At 39.7% G+C, this 19841-nt stretch overlaps 1 protein-coding gene across 1 annotated transcript in view; it reads left to right on the plus strand.

Moving 5' to 3' along the window:
* Window positions 1-2046: 2046 nt before the first annotated feature.
* The window catches only part of Ube2d1 (ubiquitin conjugating enzyme E2 D1), a 31214-nt gene continuing 13419 nt past the window's right edge, over window positions 2047-19841 (plus strand). The window contains exon 1 of the mRNA XM_048338803.1: window positions 2047-2306. Within this exon, the coding sequence (XP_048194760.1) occupies window positions 2283-2306 (24 nt within the window). The 5' untranslated portion in view covers window positions 2047-2282. The remainder of the gene's footprint in view (window positions 2307-19841) is intronic.

The raw sequence follows: 19841 nt of genomic DNA on the forward strand, positions 1-19841 counted from the left end.
GGGTCTAGAAGAATCTGTAGAAGATTGTCACATAAATGGTGAGTGGTCATTTTATGCAGTTAATAGATGCACAAAGACACATGATATTCATTGTAGTGTAGGATCTAAAGGTAGAAAGAAGGAATTTAGAGATAGCTTGGGATGGATGTTTTGCACTGAGCAGATTCCATGACACAAAGGAGGGTTCTAAGCACCAAAGTAGTGTGATTGGTGAGTAGTTTAGTAGAGGTAGGATACCCATGGAATGGGGAGAATTGGAATTCAGTGACCTGTTGTTCAGTACATTATGAGCAAAGCTGTATCCATAGCTCCTGCTTATAGGTGCATTTTCCCCCATATCCATGGAGTAATGATTAGGATCATCCAGTGAATGACCTTGGATGATTTCTGAGTAAGGTACCTGCAATTTGTGTAGGTGAGAGCAGGTGAATGCAGGCTCCTTGCTGACAGGATATCCAAATGCTTTCAGCAAGGGAACACAATTCCACAAGCAGCTGGTGCCAAGATCACACAGCACATCCTTCATTCTGCTTTGAAGGGCATTCATGCCGCCTTTTGGAAAGGAAAATCATGGAGGTAATGTTTCTTGCTTTGAAGTACCAGAAAAATGCCTCAAGTTAGCCAAAATACCCTTCTTTGCAGATGGCAAGGCCTTGCTGGTGTTTTACAGACGCTATTTCAATGGCTGGGCATGTTATCTCAGGGCTAGAGTGTGTGCTGATTGCAAACAGAGGCCCTGAGTTCCATCCTCACCAAGAAAGAAAGAAAAAAAAAAAATCAGCCAACACACATTCCACAGCTGATTGAGCCATAAGTAGCCACCAAGCCCAAGAGCAGTGAATCCATAGCTTATTTGGTAGCTGAAGATATGCATCCTACAGTAAACCATCAACTGCATCATTGAGATTCTTCCAGGCCACTCCAAGCACTTAAGATGGGGATCTAGTGATGTAAAGGGAAAGCGGAGGAGCAGAACCCATGCCATGACATCATGGAAACCAGAGATTCAAATGCCAATTAAAAACAAAACAAAACAAACAAACAAAAAAGGCTATAGGGCGCCAGTGGCTCATGTCTGTAATCCTAGCTACTCAGAAGACTAAGATCTGAGGACTGAGATTTGAAGCCATGCTGGGCATAAAAATCCAAGGAGACTTTTATCTCCAATTAACTATGAAAAAGCCGGAAGTGGAGCAGTGATTCAAGCGGTCGAGCATCATCAGCCTTGAGCCAAAAAGCACCAGCCTTGAGCTTTGACCAAATAGTGCCCAGACACTCAGTTCTACCACCACCACCATCAACAACAAACCCACAAACAACAGCAACAACAACTCAGAGGGTTATCAGAAGCTCGTGTGACCTCCATGAAAACTTACTCTGCTGGTGCTGAAAGCTGAAGGCACGTTTTAAGGGAGACATAAATTGACAGGAATTGAGAAATGGGATGGATGCAGGTATTGTATTGATCAGTACTGTCAACCCCAGGGAGGCAAGGAAGAGGAAGCTTAGACTCCTATAGAGGAGTAGACAATAGGAGAACACCTACAGCATGACCAGGACTGAGGAGGTCCTCTGATCTCTTAAATACCAACCGAGGAGGTCAGGAGTCATAATAGGTAGGAGTCTGTGTTACATGTGCAGGATGAGAAATTAGGGCGTTTGACAAGGACCATGACATCCGCAAGGGTAAAAATGAGCTGGGCTGTAAAAACCTATTGGCTCGGATATGATTGACTGAGAATTTAGGAATTCCTTTAAAGGCGTTAAGGGGCTCTTTTGTCATCGCTGCTTGGCAGATGCGCAGCCCTACATTCAGTAACGCGCGCTGCCGCGTTCCAACCCCGCAGAAAACAGCGCCCAGGGCTCTGACCCCAGTCTGGCCGGGTGCGGGTCACCAGTGAGTAACCACAGGCGTCCTCTGCCCCGACTCCCTACCCGTCACCCCCACCCCCGAGGCGGCGGACCAGGCTGGAACTACACTTCCCAGTGTGCCAGGCGGGGCGGGGCGCGGCGGGGAGGGCGCAGGCTCCTTCCCAGAAGCAAAAGCGGAAACAAAAGAGTCTCGCCGGCGTCCCCGCCCGCACACTGACTCGCGCACACTCGCGCTCGGGCGCACACGGAGCAGGCACCGGCTCCCGGAGCGAGCCAGCGAGCGGCGAGCCGGGGGATCCACCCGGCAGATCCAGCCAAGCAGCCAGAGGACCCAGCCCACGACGATCCACGCCCCCCAGCCCCGCAGCCGCTCCCCAGCCGGCCCGTGTCCCCACCGCCCTCCCTGACCGATGGCGCTGAAGCGGATTCAGAAAGTGAGTGCCAGGGGCCCCGGCCTGGGGCGTCGGGGAGGGCATCGGCCCACTGCCCGTGGCTGATTTGGGCGTTGATCCCCTTGGATGTGTGAGGAGGGCACAGAATGGGAGGATGGGCCGGGGCGGAGGCCAATGGGGCTAAGAGGGCGGCTGCCCGCACTGTGGGCACGGGACAGGTGAGGTAGGGTCCGGGGTCAGGCCCCCCGGTGGCCCGAGGTGCTTGGAGACTGGAGACTCGCTGCGCGATCACGAAAGGGGCTGTGCCCGGAGTCCCTGGGTGGAGATTCTCCTCGGGGTGTGCAGCCCTTTCCCGAAATCTGTGCTTCATGCTCACGGCTGGTGCTCTACGGTGGGTTAGTTTTGTCCCCTGTCATTTGCTGTGATTTCTCCACGCTCCTTCGTAAGCCTGGATTATTCTTATTCTTATTATTTTAACATATTCTTGTTTCTCTGGGCTTCCTGGGAGGGCAGGGAAGGTGCGGTGGGCCTTGCAGTCTTTCTCCTTCGGAGTGGTTGGGTTCTGCGCTCTGCGGTTGGCTCTTGCTCAGTTGCCGGAATAGGTTGGAAAAGCAAGCCCATTTGGGGCTGAGAAGGCTCCTGCTCCTTCTATTTTGGTGTCTTTGCTCTGCCACTTCAGGTCACACAGCTGTAGTGAAAACCTAGTTGCTGATACACAACAAGATGACCTCTTGGCTGTGATTCATGGTGAGTCAAGCCAAGCAGGTTTATTTCCCTCAAGATAAACTTGTATGTAAAGTTCCAACCACAATAGAAATGGCCACAAATTAAGTTGTTTTGGATGCTTTGACACACGGGTATAGAATGAGGAAAAGGAATGTTTATCTCTCCATCGTGCAAATATTATTCATCCCAACACTATGTAAAGAAGGTCTTCTCTTCTCATTGTTAGGACAACCATGGGACCATCTTGCAGAGCTGTCATTTTGGCATTTCTTTTTATTTCTTCGCTTATGTTCTTCTGGGTTCTTGACCCAAGTTTTAGGTTTTACAGTTCTAGCCCAGGCTGTAGCGTTGAATGTTTGAGAGGCCCTCAGCAAGTTAAGTCACCAATGGTCAGTGGGTTTTGTAATTGGTTTCAGAATAAATCAATGCCTACCAAAATTTGTAAGTCAACTTATTCCACCTCAAGTCAATACAACATTGGTTGAGGTTGGAGCAGTGGTCAGCATGAATGCCTGGTATTCAGTCTCACCATTGTTGGCATCTTTTGGTACAGAAGACAGCCACTTTATACTCTCAGCCAAATTTTTGTTTCTTTTTTGGTACAAATAGAAAAACTGTGCATCAATATTTCTCTTTATACCCTTTAAGGGTCCTCTTACTATAAAATGTACCACAAACAATCAACATTAATTTAGCAATAATAATTTTCCTTTGAAGATAGTATAATTACACATTTCTCATATAATTTACATCCTCCTTTAGAAGCCCCAGTCAGCATCCTTACCATGCCTTGCATAGTTATTAAACGATGATGTAATGTTGGTTCACAGTTGAATCAGACAACACACCTTTTCCAAGGAAGTTTTTCAAATGCCATTTCCTTCTTTCCTGGTTGTGAGAAGTTTTCACAACAACTTTGCACAAACGTAGCTTTTAGATACCGTGGAATTCATCCCGAGTAAATGGGCATTTCAAAGAAATATGAACACCACTTGTAAATGCTGTGCTTGGAAATCCTTGTCAATCACCACACTAAGCCTGTAATTTAGCATATATCCACACTTTTTTGCAATTCTTTTTTTCTGTACTTGTTGGTTATTATAACAGAGTTGCCCAGGACAAAAATATCACCTATGTAGAATGGATGTTAAACCTGTGACAACTTGATATTTGGATGAAATTGGGGGTCATATAGCACCACTGTAGGTCAATCTGGTTTCTTTTCTGTGTTACCAGGCAAGTTAACTTACAAAAGTTATATCAATCACACAATCCATTCCTTCTAACCATAGAGATTTATTCTTTGCCTTCTCTGTCTCTCTTTTTGTAACTTCTTGATTAGAAGCCAATTCCAGTTCAGATATGCCATCTTTCATAGGAACAGTCTCAAAATCTACTTTGATGGCTTCAGTATTCAGATTCTTATTTGAGCCTTGCCTTTTACCTTGGATAGAGTTACATGCTCACTTTTGGCCTTCTCTCTTAAGTATATTAAAGTGATACTATCAGATAAGTTCAGGTCATTGGGTTGCAATTTTCCCTGCCTAAAGTGGCAGACTTAGAAGCTTGTGAATCCTGGGAGAAGTCTACAGTAGGTGTAGCACAGGGTACCAGCATAATAGTTTCTGGGTATACAGACTCAACTCTGGATCATTTTCAAACCATACATACTCTGTAAGTGGAGGGATGTTGAATCTCTTGAATGGGCTGGAATGGAAAGAAGGTTGAGAGCCACCAATGATGTTTCAGTATGTTCTCCTTATTTAAAGAAGGTATTTGAGGCCTGAAAGGAAGAAATGCTTTGCCCACAGTTATTCTCTGAAGTGATTTGGCATATATGAACAAAGCTCACCATTTCACATTTCTTTACCATAAAAGAATAAAGAGCATTGAATTACACACACACACACACATACATACACAGACACACACAACATGTGGATATCAATGCTTAAAATAAATTCGTATACTAGAATACACCAAATGATTTAGCACTCTAATTTTGCATTTCAGCTCATAAATTTACACACCCATGCCCTATTTTTAGACACAGTGAAAGATGTTATTGCAGTCACCTAAATCACTAAAGAGAAAAACTTTGAACTAAATCCAAGAAAAGAAATCTATGACATCTGAAAAAAGAGAGCAGTTTCTGAGGCATCTATTGTTTTTCTAGACTTGATTTCTAAGTGTTTCTTCTACCTTGATACACCTTCTTATTCTCTTTGTTTTAAAATTAGGAATATTATATCACAATACTGAATGTTTTGAAAATGGGAAAAACAGAAGAAATCCCAATATAGTCATCTTTTTTTCTTTCTTTCTTTCTTTCTGTTTTGCCAGTCCCGGGGCTTGAACTCAGAGCCTGAGCACTATCCCTGGCTTGTCTTTGCTCAAGGCTAGCCCTTTATCACTTGAGCCACAGTGCCACTTCTGACTTTTTCTATATATGTGGTGCTGAGGAATCAAACCCAGGGCTTTATGTATATGAGGCAAGAACTCTACCACTAGGTTATATTCCCAGCCACCCCCTCCCCCATATAGTCATCTTTATCACTATTGTACTACTTTCCATCTATATTTTCTAATTTAATAAAGCTTTTTAGGCAAAAATCATCATACTAACATGCTATATGATAGATTTGTGCCTTTGTTTTGTTCTGCTTTTGTGCTAGTCCTGGGGTTTGATAGGGCCTAGGCTCTGTCCCTGAACTTTTCAGTTGAAGGTTAGTGCTTTATCACTTGAGCCACAGCTCCACCTCTGTCTTTTTTGGGGGCAGGGGATATGTAATTAGAAATAAGAGTTTCACAGACTTTCCTCCTTGAGTTGGCTTTGAATCATGATCCTCAGATCCCAGCCTCCTGAGAAGCTAGGAGGTGTGAGCCACAGGCACCCAGCTTGTGCCTTTTTTTGTCTAGACAAACAAAATTGAATTGAAAACTGAAATATAATATTTTCATTTTACAAATATAGCAACATAAATAACTATTCTTTAGTGCTTGCTACTATCCCCAAATGAACCATTTGGAGGATAGGAGGTTAGCTCAGTTGTAGAGCACTTTTGCCTAGCACATGCAAGGCCCTAGCTTTGATCCCCAGAACCACAAACAAATAAGTTGCCTACAATTTCAAAAGTGGATTTTTTTTCAAAATTATTTAATCTAAAGTGTGTCTGTGATCATAGATTAAGATACAACTTTGTAAATGTTTTAAGCAGTAGAACTTTAGCTTGGCAGAATTCTATAATGAACTGCTTATGTCAGCTGAATAAACAAGATATTTAAACTAGCCCTCTGCTGATAGATCATCACCTCTCGGAAGAAGATCGAATTATTATTCCTGGCTCTGCGGACTTTCTTTCTTCTTCTTCTTCTTCTTCTTTTTTTTTAAATCCATACAATGCAGCTACTGGTAACAGCAACCAGCATGTAGCTCATCATCACTACTTTGTCCTTTGTAAGGCCCAAGAGATAGAAACAATATTATTATCATTTAGAGATGATGAAACAGAGGCAAAGAGATGGCTAACTGAGGATCACCGATTTAGTATGTGGCAATACTGAGAATCCAGATAGTTGGCTCCAAGGCCATTTCAGCTTCTCTTATCCACATGGGCATGTGTCTTGTATTTACTATATCTGAACTGAAGGACACATAGAGTCCAGTGACTTTATGGATGGGAGGATTTTGCAAGCCTGAGTGTTCAGTACATATGTAAACATGTCTTTGTAAGTTGGCATATTTGATCCTTGTCTTAGATGCATTGCTCAGTGTTGATTATGCATTGTCATCTTCACTGCCAGGTAATGATACTGGACCATTTAAAATTGTAAATGAGTACTGGGACTTGGCTCATTTTTTGTGTACCATCATAATTATTTCTCCTCTAAAAGGAGGAACATTTAGAACAATTGGTGGTAATTTATAAATTTTCTGTCAAAAGCGTTTCAGGCTGGAGATATGGCTCAGAGGGAGAGCACATGGCATAACAAGCAAGCATGTGGTACTGAGTTCAAACCCCAGAACCTTAAAAGAAAAAAAGCACATTGTTTCATTTGAGGTAGCTGTTTTCACATTGATCTAGTTGGGTCCTATAGTGGCTTTGAATGGTAAACCATTTAGACTATAGGATTAAATCCAACCTTCTAGTTATTCCAACAAAGAAACTTAGATTTGAAAAAAATAACCAAGATGGAATAGAGTATGTTTTTTGTCAGATGCACCTCTTGCCTTGAATCAGAGGAAAAAGTGTTCTCTCTCTAATCAGCCATCATATGCATTTTCTGCTTTTAAATCTCAGTAATTACACTCAGTCATTCTTTTGACCCATAAGTACTTTTTTCCCCTTTAATACAATAAAGGAGTAGAAAGACAAGACCACCTACTGTAGTTTAAAAGTTCTGAGATTCCTTCTCTGTGTAAATACATAGGGTAGAACTAAGTCAGACTGTTCATGCCTATTTTAGAAAACCATACAAATATGAAAGCCATAAGGTTGCAGGATTGCCTCCCATAAAGCCGAGTAGCATCCTCTTTTTCGGTCCCCTGAAATGCACATAGAAAACATATGAACCCTCATTCCTTTTTAGTATTGTTAACCAAAATGATAAGCCTAGTACTTATTTGGCAAATGACTATGTATTATGTGTAAGCCCCCCTACACCTTTACATGGTGGAAAAATGGATACCTAATTTATAGCTGGTATTGCATTACCTGTCTCTCTCCTGTCACCCATGTGAAGGACTAAATGGTACTAGAATATATAGAATGACCCAGATGTGCAATTTGAGGATCAGAGAGCTCCTTCCATTGCCTCAAAACCTGTTTCTTCAAGAACACAAGACAGATTCTCTTCTGGACTGTTTGGGTCTAGATTGCCTTTGAGAAGCTGAGGTTCTTCTGCACTTAATTTAGTTTTGGAAATGGCTCAGTGGAGGTTCAGTTTCACATATTAGACAGCAAGAAGGGGCTACCACACAACAAAGTCCACCATTGTACAACTAATATGCACTAATAAAAATATGAGGGGGGAAACAGGTTACTATATTTAGGAGTTGTCCTTAGGAAGCTACCTACCTTCTAAAAGCAGAAGGTGTGCTGCTGTCCTTCCTGCTGCCATGTTCTGCTGCCTCCTGTTTTGCCTCTTTCTGAGTGCTTCGCCCACTGCTTTCTATTCATATGGTCCTGTTTGAATGGCTCATCTCCTTCTGTTTAGATCCCTGGGCTCCTTTCAGATTTAAGAAAGCCTCTCCAAGGGAGATGGGCTGGGAGGTGTTTCCTTCACCTTAAGCTCCCTCAAGTAGTAATCCATTTCTTCTTACTCCAAGAGGCTCTTCCTCCATCTGGGAGCTGTAGAGTTTGAAAGCTCTAAGGTTGGATTGCTACAGAAACTATGTACATGAGCATCCTAACTTGTAATGCAAAATCTGAGTTTTATGTTATGTTATAAGGAAAGTTTGAAAAATACTGTCTCATCACACAAGATCTTTAGGGAAAATTAATATTACCAAAAACTACATGCCAGTCATACATCCATATACATGCATATAGGTTATAGAGAGAATAAACGCCAGTCACACATATACATGCATGCATATGGAATATAGAAAGAATGGGAACATATACACATATTGATACTACACACATAGTATAAACCTTGGAAATATTTCCATTTGAAATTGTTAATACTTATTTTTTTTAACTATTAGTAGAAGCATTCTATAGTCAAGGATGGCCTGCTTCAGTATTCAAGAATAACACTAGGTAATCCAGTGCTAGTGGCTAGCTAGCTACTCAGGAGACTGAGATCTGAGGATCGCAGTTTGAAGTCCCCTCAAGCACGAAAATTTGTAAGACTGTTATCTCCAGTTAACCATCAAAAAGCTGAAAGGGGAACTTTGGTTCAGGTGGTAGAGGGCTAGCCTTGAAGCAAGAAAGCTCAAGGATAGTACTCAAGAACTGAGTTCAAGCACTAGGACTGCCACAGAAATAAGCAAAGAATGCAAAAAAGGAAAACAAGGAATGGTACTGGGTTATACTAATATGATCATGATGATTATTTTGAGTTTTTGAGACAACCATAGCTCAGGTTGGTCTCAAACTCCTCCTCCTGCCTCAGCCTCCAAAAGTACACTACCTAGCCTAGTTTAAGATTAACTTTTGTGTAAACACTTATTTTTTTTTTGTCAGGCATGGGGCTTGCACTCTGGGCCTGAGCACTGTCCCCAAGCTCTTCAACTCAAGGCTAGTGCTCTACCACTTGAACTACAGTGCCACTTCCGGTTTTCTGGTGGTTAATTGGAGATAAGACTTCCCTGCCCAGGCAGGTTTTGAACCGTGGTCCTTAGATCGTATCCTCCTGAGTAGCTGGGATTACAGGCGTGAGTCTTCAGTGCCTGGCTATGTAAACACTTAAGAGCTTACTTTATATCATTTATTAGGAATAGAGTTACAAGATAGAAGATATAACAAATATTTGGTACTTATTAGATGTGTTCACGTTTTTTTTTGTACCTTTTAAGTAATAGGCAGCAAGTTTGTGGGTTTTTTTCCTGTGGGTTTTTCTTTCTGAAATACCATCTTTCTTAGTTACAAGTACATAAATAAGTTTTGATAATGTAGCATTCAAAAGGTTGTATGTAGCATATTCTATTATGTGCCAAAATTCTACCATGAATTATTTTGAAGTTGTATGTAATTTCCTGTCATGTTTTTCTTGCTTCTCAGAGTGCCTTTGAACACAAACATTCTCCTCAAAGCTTAAGAGGGAGTGTTCTTTCCTAACCTTCCATGAGATACAAAGCTCTTGGGGAAGATAAAAAAAGAATTCTTTTTCCTTCTTTGATTCTTCAGTCTTTCATTTATCCTGAGCATGCTTAGAATTGTACAAATGACTTCAATTCATTGGTGCCGGATTATTAAGAATAAGGTACTCTCATAATCACAATCTAGAGGTAAGTATTGAATTGATGTGGAGAGAATGCTTGACTAGAAAGCAGATGGTTTTTGAACCTTTGTCCTAACCTTAGATTTGTGACCTTAGCCAAGAAACTCCTAGTCTTTACTTTAAGTCCTTACCAGGAAATTTGATGAATTGAACATGTTAATTCCCGTGGTCTCCTCTGTGGATGTGTGAATGATGTTTATCAGTATGTATGTTTGTTTATATGTGTGTTTATTTGTTTTGTTTTTGTTGCCAGTCCTGGGGCGTGGACTCAGGGCTTGAGCACTGTCCCTGGCTTCTTTTTGCTCAAGGCTAGCATTTTACCTCTTGAGCCACAGTGCCACTTCTGGCTTCTTTCTATATATGTGGTGCTGAGGATTTGAACCCAGGGCTTCATGTATACAAGGCGAGCACTTTACCACTAGGGCATATTCCAGCCTATATGTGTGTACATATGCACATATTACTCTTTCTCTTTCTTTTGGTGATGAAAGGGATTGATCCCAGGGTCTTGTGCATTGTAGGCAAAGTGCTCTCCTGCTAGGTTATATTCCCGTGACCATTTATAGTTTAAGGTAAACCTAAGTAATTATTAGCTGTTTGTTTTGTTCAGCAAAGATCAAAATGGGACAAAAGGAAGCCCTCTGCATTGGCATTGCTCTGCCAATCTGTAAGACTTGAGATAAATTCTATTTACTTTGAGATGTCAGAACTGAAAAAAAAAAGTTATTTTATAATTTATTTTATAATGAATCTTACTGATTAGAAGCAATTATTTGTGGTATAGGTAAGATATATTCCAATTATACACTGTTGACATAAAATGCTTTTCTATTTCAATTAGCTTCCATCTGTTTCACAGGTGTCTTTGTATACTTAGCTGCCTTCCAAAGCTGTCTTAGAATAGCTTTTTAGAGATTTGAGTTATTGCATTTAAAGAATATCTTCTGACCTAAGAAGTATATTAGATGCAATAAGAAAAGTAAGATATGCCTAATAATAAGGGCAAGAAAAAAAATTGTAACTATAAATAGATGGACTTATGAAAATACCAGGAGCGTGTAACATATTTGTACAGGAAGTAAATCAAAGGTGGGAAATCAGGAAATCTGTGGTAAAGATGGAAATGGATATAGGTATAGGCAGAGAGCTTTTTAAAAAACTTAAGGAAGCCAGAAAGGCACAGAAATAAAGACTACAAATTATTTGGCGTATTTGAGAAGGGTGTATAATAAAGACCATAATGTTTCATACTATTGAAGACCTTAAAGGTCCACGCTGAGAAACTGGATGCAGGAGCTTGGGGGAAGCCACTGAAGGCTATTGTTTTTGGTTTTGTTTTTATGCTAGTTCTGGGGCTTGAATTCAAGGGCTAGCTAGCTTTTTCATAAGTTGATGGTGTTCTACCACTTGAGCCACAGGTCCACTTCAGGATTTTTTTTTTTTTTGTATTTAAATGGAGTTAAGAGTCTCATAGTCTTTCCTTCTCCATCTGGCTTTGGATTCTCTGATCTCAGCTTCCTGAATAGCTAGAATTACAGGTATGAGCCACTGGTGACTGGTTCAGATAGGAGCTTGAGATTTTGCCTAGGTCTACTTTAGACCGTGATAGGGTAGCTAGGATTACAAGCATACATCTCTACTCCTGAATTAGGAAATTCTTAGTGCTAGGTGTTCATCATTGTGTTTTTGAAACTCAGCACTGGTCAATAATAATTATAATTTTGATGAACATTTTGAAAAATAAACTCTTCTATTGAAAAGGATGCTGTGTTTGAAACTAGAGGCAAGATAGCAATTGGAAAATTGAACCATTATGACTGTTACAGAGATCATGGGAAAGTGGTTGCTGACATGATGCATAGTGAGGTATTTGCAAGCTTTTGGCGGGGGGGGGGGGGGGGGGCAGGGGAGGAAGGGGAAAAGCCAGGAGAGCTGAGGACCAAACTCAGGGCCTCGCACTTGCCAAGCAACCCCTCTTCCACTGAGCTAAATCCCAGCCCCCTCAAACTTTTATTCTATTGTTTATAGTCTTTATAGTTCAGATAAAATAAATAATGCTCAAATACAACAATGTCAACAGGGTCATTTCTTTCTTCATTGTCTTCCTTTCCTGTAGAATTTGGCCACATGATTATTTCTTAAATAAGTAGCAGAGATGCCTGATCCAAAGAGACACTGGTAGCCAGCCTAGGCAGAAAAGTCACTGTGAGACTCTTATCTCTAATAAACCACTCAAAAACCAAAAGTGGAGCTATACCTCAAAGTAGTAGAACAGTGGGACAGTGCCCAGGCCCTGCGTTCAAGCCCCACGACCGACAAACAAACAGACATTGGCACAGCAAGGCCTATTTGTTGAAGTGAATTTGGTTCTTAAAACTTAATTGGATGTCCTCCACATTTTAGTCTTTCAGGAAGAATCTACATCATTTTAAATCAGGATGTGTTTTATTGTTATATATGTATATCATACATAATATAGACTATATGTAATGTGTATTTGTGTGCATATGAAAATGTCATAATAAAACTGATAATTCACAAATGTAACTTAAAAAATCAAAATTACTTTAATCCAGGGCCTTAAAGACATTCTATGTTCGGAGACATTTCTCATTATTGTTTGACATCTATTGAAATAGCTCTAGTCAACTGGATCATAGTCTGACCTGTTAGCCAATGAAACGTTTATTTACAATCAAGCCAAATTTAGCTCATTATCCTTCAAAATAACACCAAAAATGCAGTCCAGTAGAAATCACTGTTTTTTCTTTTGGTTTTGCGGTTTTTGAGGCAAACATGTTCATGTCACATTAATGAATTGCTGATAGAGCAGAATTTTCTTTTGAAATAATGCTTTCATATGCTTTGGATTAAGCAATATAAATTTCAGACCATAAATCAGCCTCAAAGCTTAGGTTGTGTGGCATCTTTTACACACACACAGCCAGGCCTATATTACATGTATTACAGAGATTTAGATTTTCTGCCTTTTGCAGCTAAAAAACAACAAGGCATTTTCAGTCTGGTCAGCATAATTTGTAAGGAAATATTTACTGCATAGTGTCATATTAAATCTTATGGTAAATAAGGCAGCTCTTACTTGTCAGCTTTTATTTTTCACTCTTCAGATAACTGTTACCCTTGTGGGGACCATGAGATTAATGTAGGCCTCTTCTCTTACATTCCAGTTTTTATTTCTGTTTATTTGTTTACTTTACTTTACTTTGAATTAGGCTGCCTCATCCACTTTTAGATTTTATATCCCCTAGAGGCAGGGACTGTGTCTAGGTTGTTTTAATGGAGAACACTCAGCATATTGTGGGGGTGTTATAAACATGCCATCTGTGCCCATTTAAATTCAGTTTCAGGCCTTTCAGTACTTTTCTTTGTGTCTACTTGGTTATAGAAATCTGAACTAGAATAGCATACATGGAAGGCTACCTAAAACCATTAAGTACTCATGTTGTGTCCTTGTATTTTTATGAGTCTAGTCATGATATCAGGACATAATCCTATAATTCACCACTTATAGTTTTATTTTGAAATTTAGTTACTTTCCTAGTTGTTGCTTTTTTTTAATTTAAGTGTTAATCACACTGGGTTGGAAAATTGCTTCATTGGCATGGACATTTCTTTGGAGGAAATTTTTTTATTTTACCAGCTTGATGCTATTTGTTTGGTCTGTGTAGATATTGGATATTGCATTGTTTTGTTTTAAACTTGGGCTCAAAGGTAAAGAAAGGAATTGACAATCTATTTCAATTTTAGATGACAAGCAATTAGAAATGGCATTATAAAATACATATATACAAAATATAAGTATTATGTTCACATTGTCATATGAAAATGAGTTCCTTATGTGTGGATTTATAACTTCTATTATTTGACAGCCATATTTTTGTAGTACATGCTTTTGTGATATTATTCATTATAGAAAAATCCATTAAATTATAAACTTTTGTTCAGCTATTTAGTACCTGCCTAGAGCAGGCAGCATGATGAATTTTCACAAAGTAAAGACCACTGTGACCTTAGCATTTAGCCAAGAAATAGCCTCAGTAGGGTCTAAGGTGCCTTTTTTCCTTTCTTAGTGTTATCTGCTTGTCTTAAAGGTAAATGGTGTTCTGACGTGCAGCACTAGAGATTAGTTTAGACTGTTTCTGAATTGTTCTTAAAAGGAATCAAGTGTTTTGTGCCTTTCTTATCTCTGTCTTTTTTGGCTCAGTATATTAGTGAGATTCATCTCTATTATTTCCCAGAGATATCATTTAGTCACATTGTTGCACAAATAGACTGCAAGTTATTCTAGAGTTGGTGGACATTTGGGTTCTTTTTGTGCCAAATAATGCCACTACATTGAGCACATACATTCACATTTCTGCTCAATGTCTGTTTGTCAGTAGAAATGATCTGCCATACAGCAGTAGTTCTATGTCTAGTTATTGGATTTGTCAGTTTTCCACCAGCACAGAGATGATTCCCATTTAACATTTGTACTTTTCTTTCTTTTTTTTTTTTGGCCAGTTCTGGGCCTTGAACTCAGGGCCTGAGCACTGTCCCTGACTTCTTTTTGCTCAAGGTTAGCACTCTGCCACTTGAGCCACAGCACCACTTCTGTATATGTGGTGCTGGGGAATTGAACCCAGGGCCTCATGTATACGGGGCAAGCACTCTTGCCACTAGGCCATATCCCCAGCCCACATTTGTACTTTTCTTCTTCGTTATTTTAGCCATTTTGCTGAGTGTGTAATGGCATAAGATTTGGTTTTAATTTGCATCTCCTTGCTGACTAACGGTATATATGTAGATGACATTTGGATAACCTCTTTTGTAAAATGCATGTTTAAGCTGCCTTTAAATTTTTATTTTTACATATTCTAGATGAATATTTTGTCAGATAGCTGTATTGCAAATATCTCCCATTTGTCTTGCCTTTTCACAATTTTAATGTGTCTTTTCATGAACAGATGTTCATAATTTTAATCAAATCCAAATTTCCCATATTTTCCCCTCTTGCTTGGTACTCTTTGTATACTATTCTAAAATCTCTGCCTCTGCCAAGGTCATGAAGACATTTTGTATCTTCTTTTTAAAGTTTCATTACTTGAGCTTCCTATTTAAACCTACAACAAATCAAAATTGATTTTTATATATGTTTAGAGATAGTGGGTCAAGTTAACTTTTTTTCCATATAGATACCTAATTGATCCAGTATCACCTATGGGAAAACATTGTTGTTGTTTTCTCTTTCCTTCTATTAGAATATTGCTGTTTTCATTTTGGAAAATTTGAATTGAGTTGCTGTTGTGTTACTTCAATTTTCAACATATTGTTGGATAACTTAAAGTCAGTAGTACTCCTGGCCTCACTTCAATGTCAAATTGTCAGTTTTCCTTCCACATCAGATGTGTTCTTTATGCGCCCCAAACAGTAATGACATGTAAGCTGGCTTTAGAAAGGTGTGCAATTCATTTCCTGTGAGTACACCTCCTACAATGGGGCATTGCAGTGCCAGGGAGTTGTGCTCATTGTACTCTATTGGAATGGAGTCCTTGGAGTTCATCATACACAGCCTGTGTGGCACAATGCGGCCCTGAATACCACCATTTAAAAAATGCTCACTTTTTCTATGCCTTTACCAATCTGTCTTTTCACAAGCAAGGGCTTTTATGGAGTTGTCCCATTTATACTATTATCCACTCAAGACTGGTCCCAGAACCCCAAGTTAGTCTCCAAGTCCCTATGTATTTGTGTAGTGTCTGTGTAAAATGTTCCTACATCCTCTTTACGACTTCCTATCATCTCTTTAGATGACTTCTATTACTGGATGTAATACATTGACTATTCAAATATGTTGTTTAGGGAATAATAATTAGGGGGGAATCTGCATTTGTTCAGTACAGATGCATTTTTTCTCTCTGCATATTTTCTGCAGCAGTTGGTTGAATCTACAAATACAGAGGGCTCACTGTATTTAATTAGGAACAGTACTGAAAGGCTGAGGGGTGACCCAAGTGGTAGAACATAGCAAGTACAAGGCTTGAGTTCAATCCCCAGTTCTTCCTCCTCCCCACAAAAAAAGAACAGCAAAAGTGCTACAAGTTTAAAGGGGTAGATACTAAGTAAACGGCGAGGCAGTCCTTTGAATATTTTAGAGTTTGCCAAATCTTTTATATCCTGGCTTTTTGAATGTGTCATATATCAACATGTATTTGGAAAGTGGTTCCTGTACCAGTTAACACAGCTTAGATTAGTTCCTTAGAAATAATGCTTCCTCATAGAACAAACTTCCTATTTTCTGAAGGGCAATGAGGTGTAGAGGGTTTGAACTCAGCCTCAGTCTTCCTAGGCAGGTCCTCTGATCTCTGAGCTGCATCCAACCTTATTTCCTGTTGGTTATTTTTGAGATAGACTCTTGCTTTCAGCCCACGCATATGCAGCTCTTGATTGAGAAGGGATGTCTCCAACTTTGCTTCTGAGTTGGCCTCAGACTGCTTTGCTCCCAATCTCAGCCTCCCATGTGACTGGGATTGCATGGCTGAATCATCAGTGCCTGGCTTCACAGGAGACAATTTTTTTTTTTTTTTGCCAGACTCCTTAACATATTCTACACCCTAATAATTACATTCACAAGTTGACCCTTTAGGCTTGGACCTACTTGTATCTGCATTTCCTTGCAGGTACAACTACTACTAGTAGTTATAACTAGTTGAAGCATTTAAGAATCTAGGGGATCTCTTTCTTATATGTCTCAGACTATGTCTCATTTCTACAGATGACAGGTTCTCACTGAATTCCATGCCCCAGTTTAATTATCACTCAATGTGCCTAAGAGCAATGACTTGGGACTTTTATTAGTGTTATAACCTAATGTAATTACATTAAATCTTTCAAACGTTAGAAAGGTAGAATTGGGATGAAATTGTAAGATCAGAATGATGCCGTTTAGAGGGGATGTGGAAAGTACTTAACATAAATGTCTGTAATTAGTCCAGCTGGTTAAATTGAACATAGGATACATTGTCAAAAAATCTCCATCCAGACCACAGCCCTGTGTGGCAGCTCTGTCACTAATGACTGCTAGTGATAAGGGCAGGATTTTGAGACTGTGTTAGCTCAGTGCAAACCCCACACTTCTGGAACAACAGCCCAAAGTGGTGTCCTGAAAGTAGGTCAGCAGAATCTTAAACCGTAAAGAAGGAATATTTGGAGGTTTGAGGTTTTTCTAAACTAGAAACACCAAAACAAAACAAAAATTTAATGAGAATTTTATATGATTTTAGAGCCTTGAAATATATATATATATACACACACATACATATACATACATACATACATACACATATCACATTCTGTCACCATGGTGTCACATACCTTAATTATTAATGTTCTTTGGATACTCATATTTAGTTGTCATTATATTATGTTTTTACATGCCCTCCACTATTCTTTTACTACTCATTAAATATTTTAGTTTATGCAGTGTGCAGGTCTGTGAAAGGGTATAACTTTTTTTTATTCTATTGCTAGATTTAGTCATTTATATTTCCAAAAGATTGGAATTTGGAATGTCGATGTTCCACTGATCACATTATTAATCAAATCTTCTCACATGATGTAGTACTGAAAGGCATTGTATAAAGTACTGTAGAGGGATCAATAAATAAAAATGCACAAAAGTTTTGGCTTAAGAAACATTCTCGTGAAAGAGGGAAGGATGATGATTTGTTAAACATCTCTTCCATATGCCAGGTGTTAAGCTATGTGCTTTATTTATGTTCTTTACTTCTCAGTACAGTCTTCAAGGTGTCTAGTGATGTGTTATTGTATAACCAGTGGTACTAAGAGGTTCAGCAAATTGCCCAGGGTTGCACAGCTAGTATGCTAGCAAGGCTAGATTTAATCCAGATCCAAATCTTTTGTTTTTGAAAATAGCCTTTAAGGGCTGGATGTATAGCTCAGTGTAAGTACTTGCCAGCAGACACAAAGCCTTTGGTTCAATCCCTTGAACACCACAAAAAGAAAGAAGGAATAAGTAAATTTCCTTTGAGAAGATAGCTGCTTTTTAAGAAGAATGAGTGAATGGAAGGAAGTTATTTTAGGAGAAGGAAAAGTATAAGGGTCAGAAAACTTACCCATACACAGGGAACTATCCAGGTAGTCAGCTTAATATAGTAGTTCTCAAAGTTTTTTGTCTCATGACCCCTTCATATTTTAAGCATTGAGGACCCTGAAGAGCTTTAGTTTATGTGAGTTATATCTATTGATATTTCCTATATGAGAAACAAAAACAGAAATTTAGAAAGAATAATGTAAAATCATAATAAAACCTGTTATGAAAAAGTAACATTTTTTAATGCTGGAGATTGAACTTGGAGCCTTGCCCATACTATTAATAAATGATGTTTTAATGAAAATGACTTTCCCCAAACAAAAGAAAATGTAAAGGTGATACTGTTATTGCATGTGTTTAGATGTCATTTTTAGCCAAATTTCTAGGTGGCACCTGGATGTTCTCATCTACCCATGTGTTCTTTCTGTTACAGTATCATGTTACTAAGTCTCTAGAAAAGGTTGGTGGAGGAATGTGCATGCTCATATAGTTCTTTCTACTCAGGAGGCTGAAGCAGGAGGATTGGGAGTTCGAGCTCAGCCTGGGTAACCTGCCAAGATTGCTTCTGAAAATTAAAAATTAAAAGGTAGAGGGAACTAAATATATAGTTCAGTGGTAGAGAATTTGCCTAGGATGCATGAGTCTTAGGATTTGGTCCCTAGCACTGGACTCCTCCCCCTTACTTTCCCCCTTCCCTTCCCTCCCAGCAAACCCAGCCACTGCATGCACATAAACAAGCACACACACACACACTCACACACACACTCACACACACATAGGGAGGGTGGGAGAGAGGGTGAAACCAAGATAACATGCTAGTTTTATTGTGATTTTTGTTTGTTTGTACTGGTCTTGGAATTTGAACTCAGCACCTGGGTGCTGTCCCTGAACTTTCGTGCTCAAAGCTAATGCTCTACCACTTGACCCACAGCTCCACTTCTGGCTATTTTGGTGATTAATTGGACATAAATGTCTCATGAATTTTCATGCCGGCTCGGCTTTGAACCCTGATTGATCCTAAGATCTCAACCTCCTGAGTAGGATTATAGGTGTGAGCCACCAGAACCCAATAAGATCTTTGGATAATTGTAGAAAATTTGTACGAGAAATCCTCAATTATAAGTAATCTTGGGAATAAATGATGAAGACATCTTCATTGGTAGAGTTTATTTAATAAAGAAATGAGGAGCCACTCAAATTTTCTTTTTTTTTTCTTTTTTTTGCCAGTCCTGGACCTTGGACTCAGCCTGAGCACTGTCCCTGGCTTATTTTTGCTCAAGGCTAGCATAGTACTCTGCCACTTGAGCCACAGTGCCACTTCTGGCGGTTTTCTATATATGTGGTGCTGGGGAATCGAACCCAGGCCTTCATGTATATGAGACAAGCATTCTTGCCACTAGGCCATATTCCCAGTCCCCCCACTCAAATTTTCTAGAGCAAAAGTATGAAATGTAAAAAGCTATTCTTAGCTGGGCTCCAGTGGCACATGCCTGTAATCCTAGCTACTCAGGAGGCTAAGATCTGAAGGTCTTGATTCAAAGCCAGCCTAGGAAGAAAAGTCCCTGAGAAACTCTCTCTCTCTCTCTCTCTCTCTCTCTTTTTTTCTCTCTCTCTCTTTCTCTGCCAGTCCTGGACATTGGACTCAGGGCCTGAGAACTGTCACTGTCTTCTTTTTGCTCAAGGCTAGCACTCTGCCACTTGAACCACAGTGCCATTTCTGGCTGTTTTCTATATATGTGGTGCTGGGGAATCGAACCCAGGGCTTTGTGTATATGAGGCAAGCACTCTTG

This window comes from Perognathus longimembris, chromosome 2 (genome assembly GCF_023159225.1).
Source record: "Perognathus longimembris pacificus isolate PPM17 chromosome 2, ASM2315922v1, whole genome shotgun sequence".
Taxonomy (NCBI): domain Eukaryota; kingdom Metazoa; phylum Chordata; class Mammalia; order Rodentia; family Heteromyidae; genus Perognathus; species Perognathus longimembris.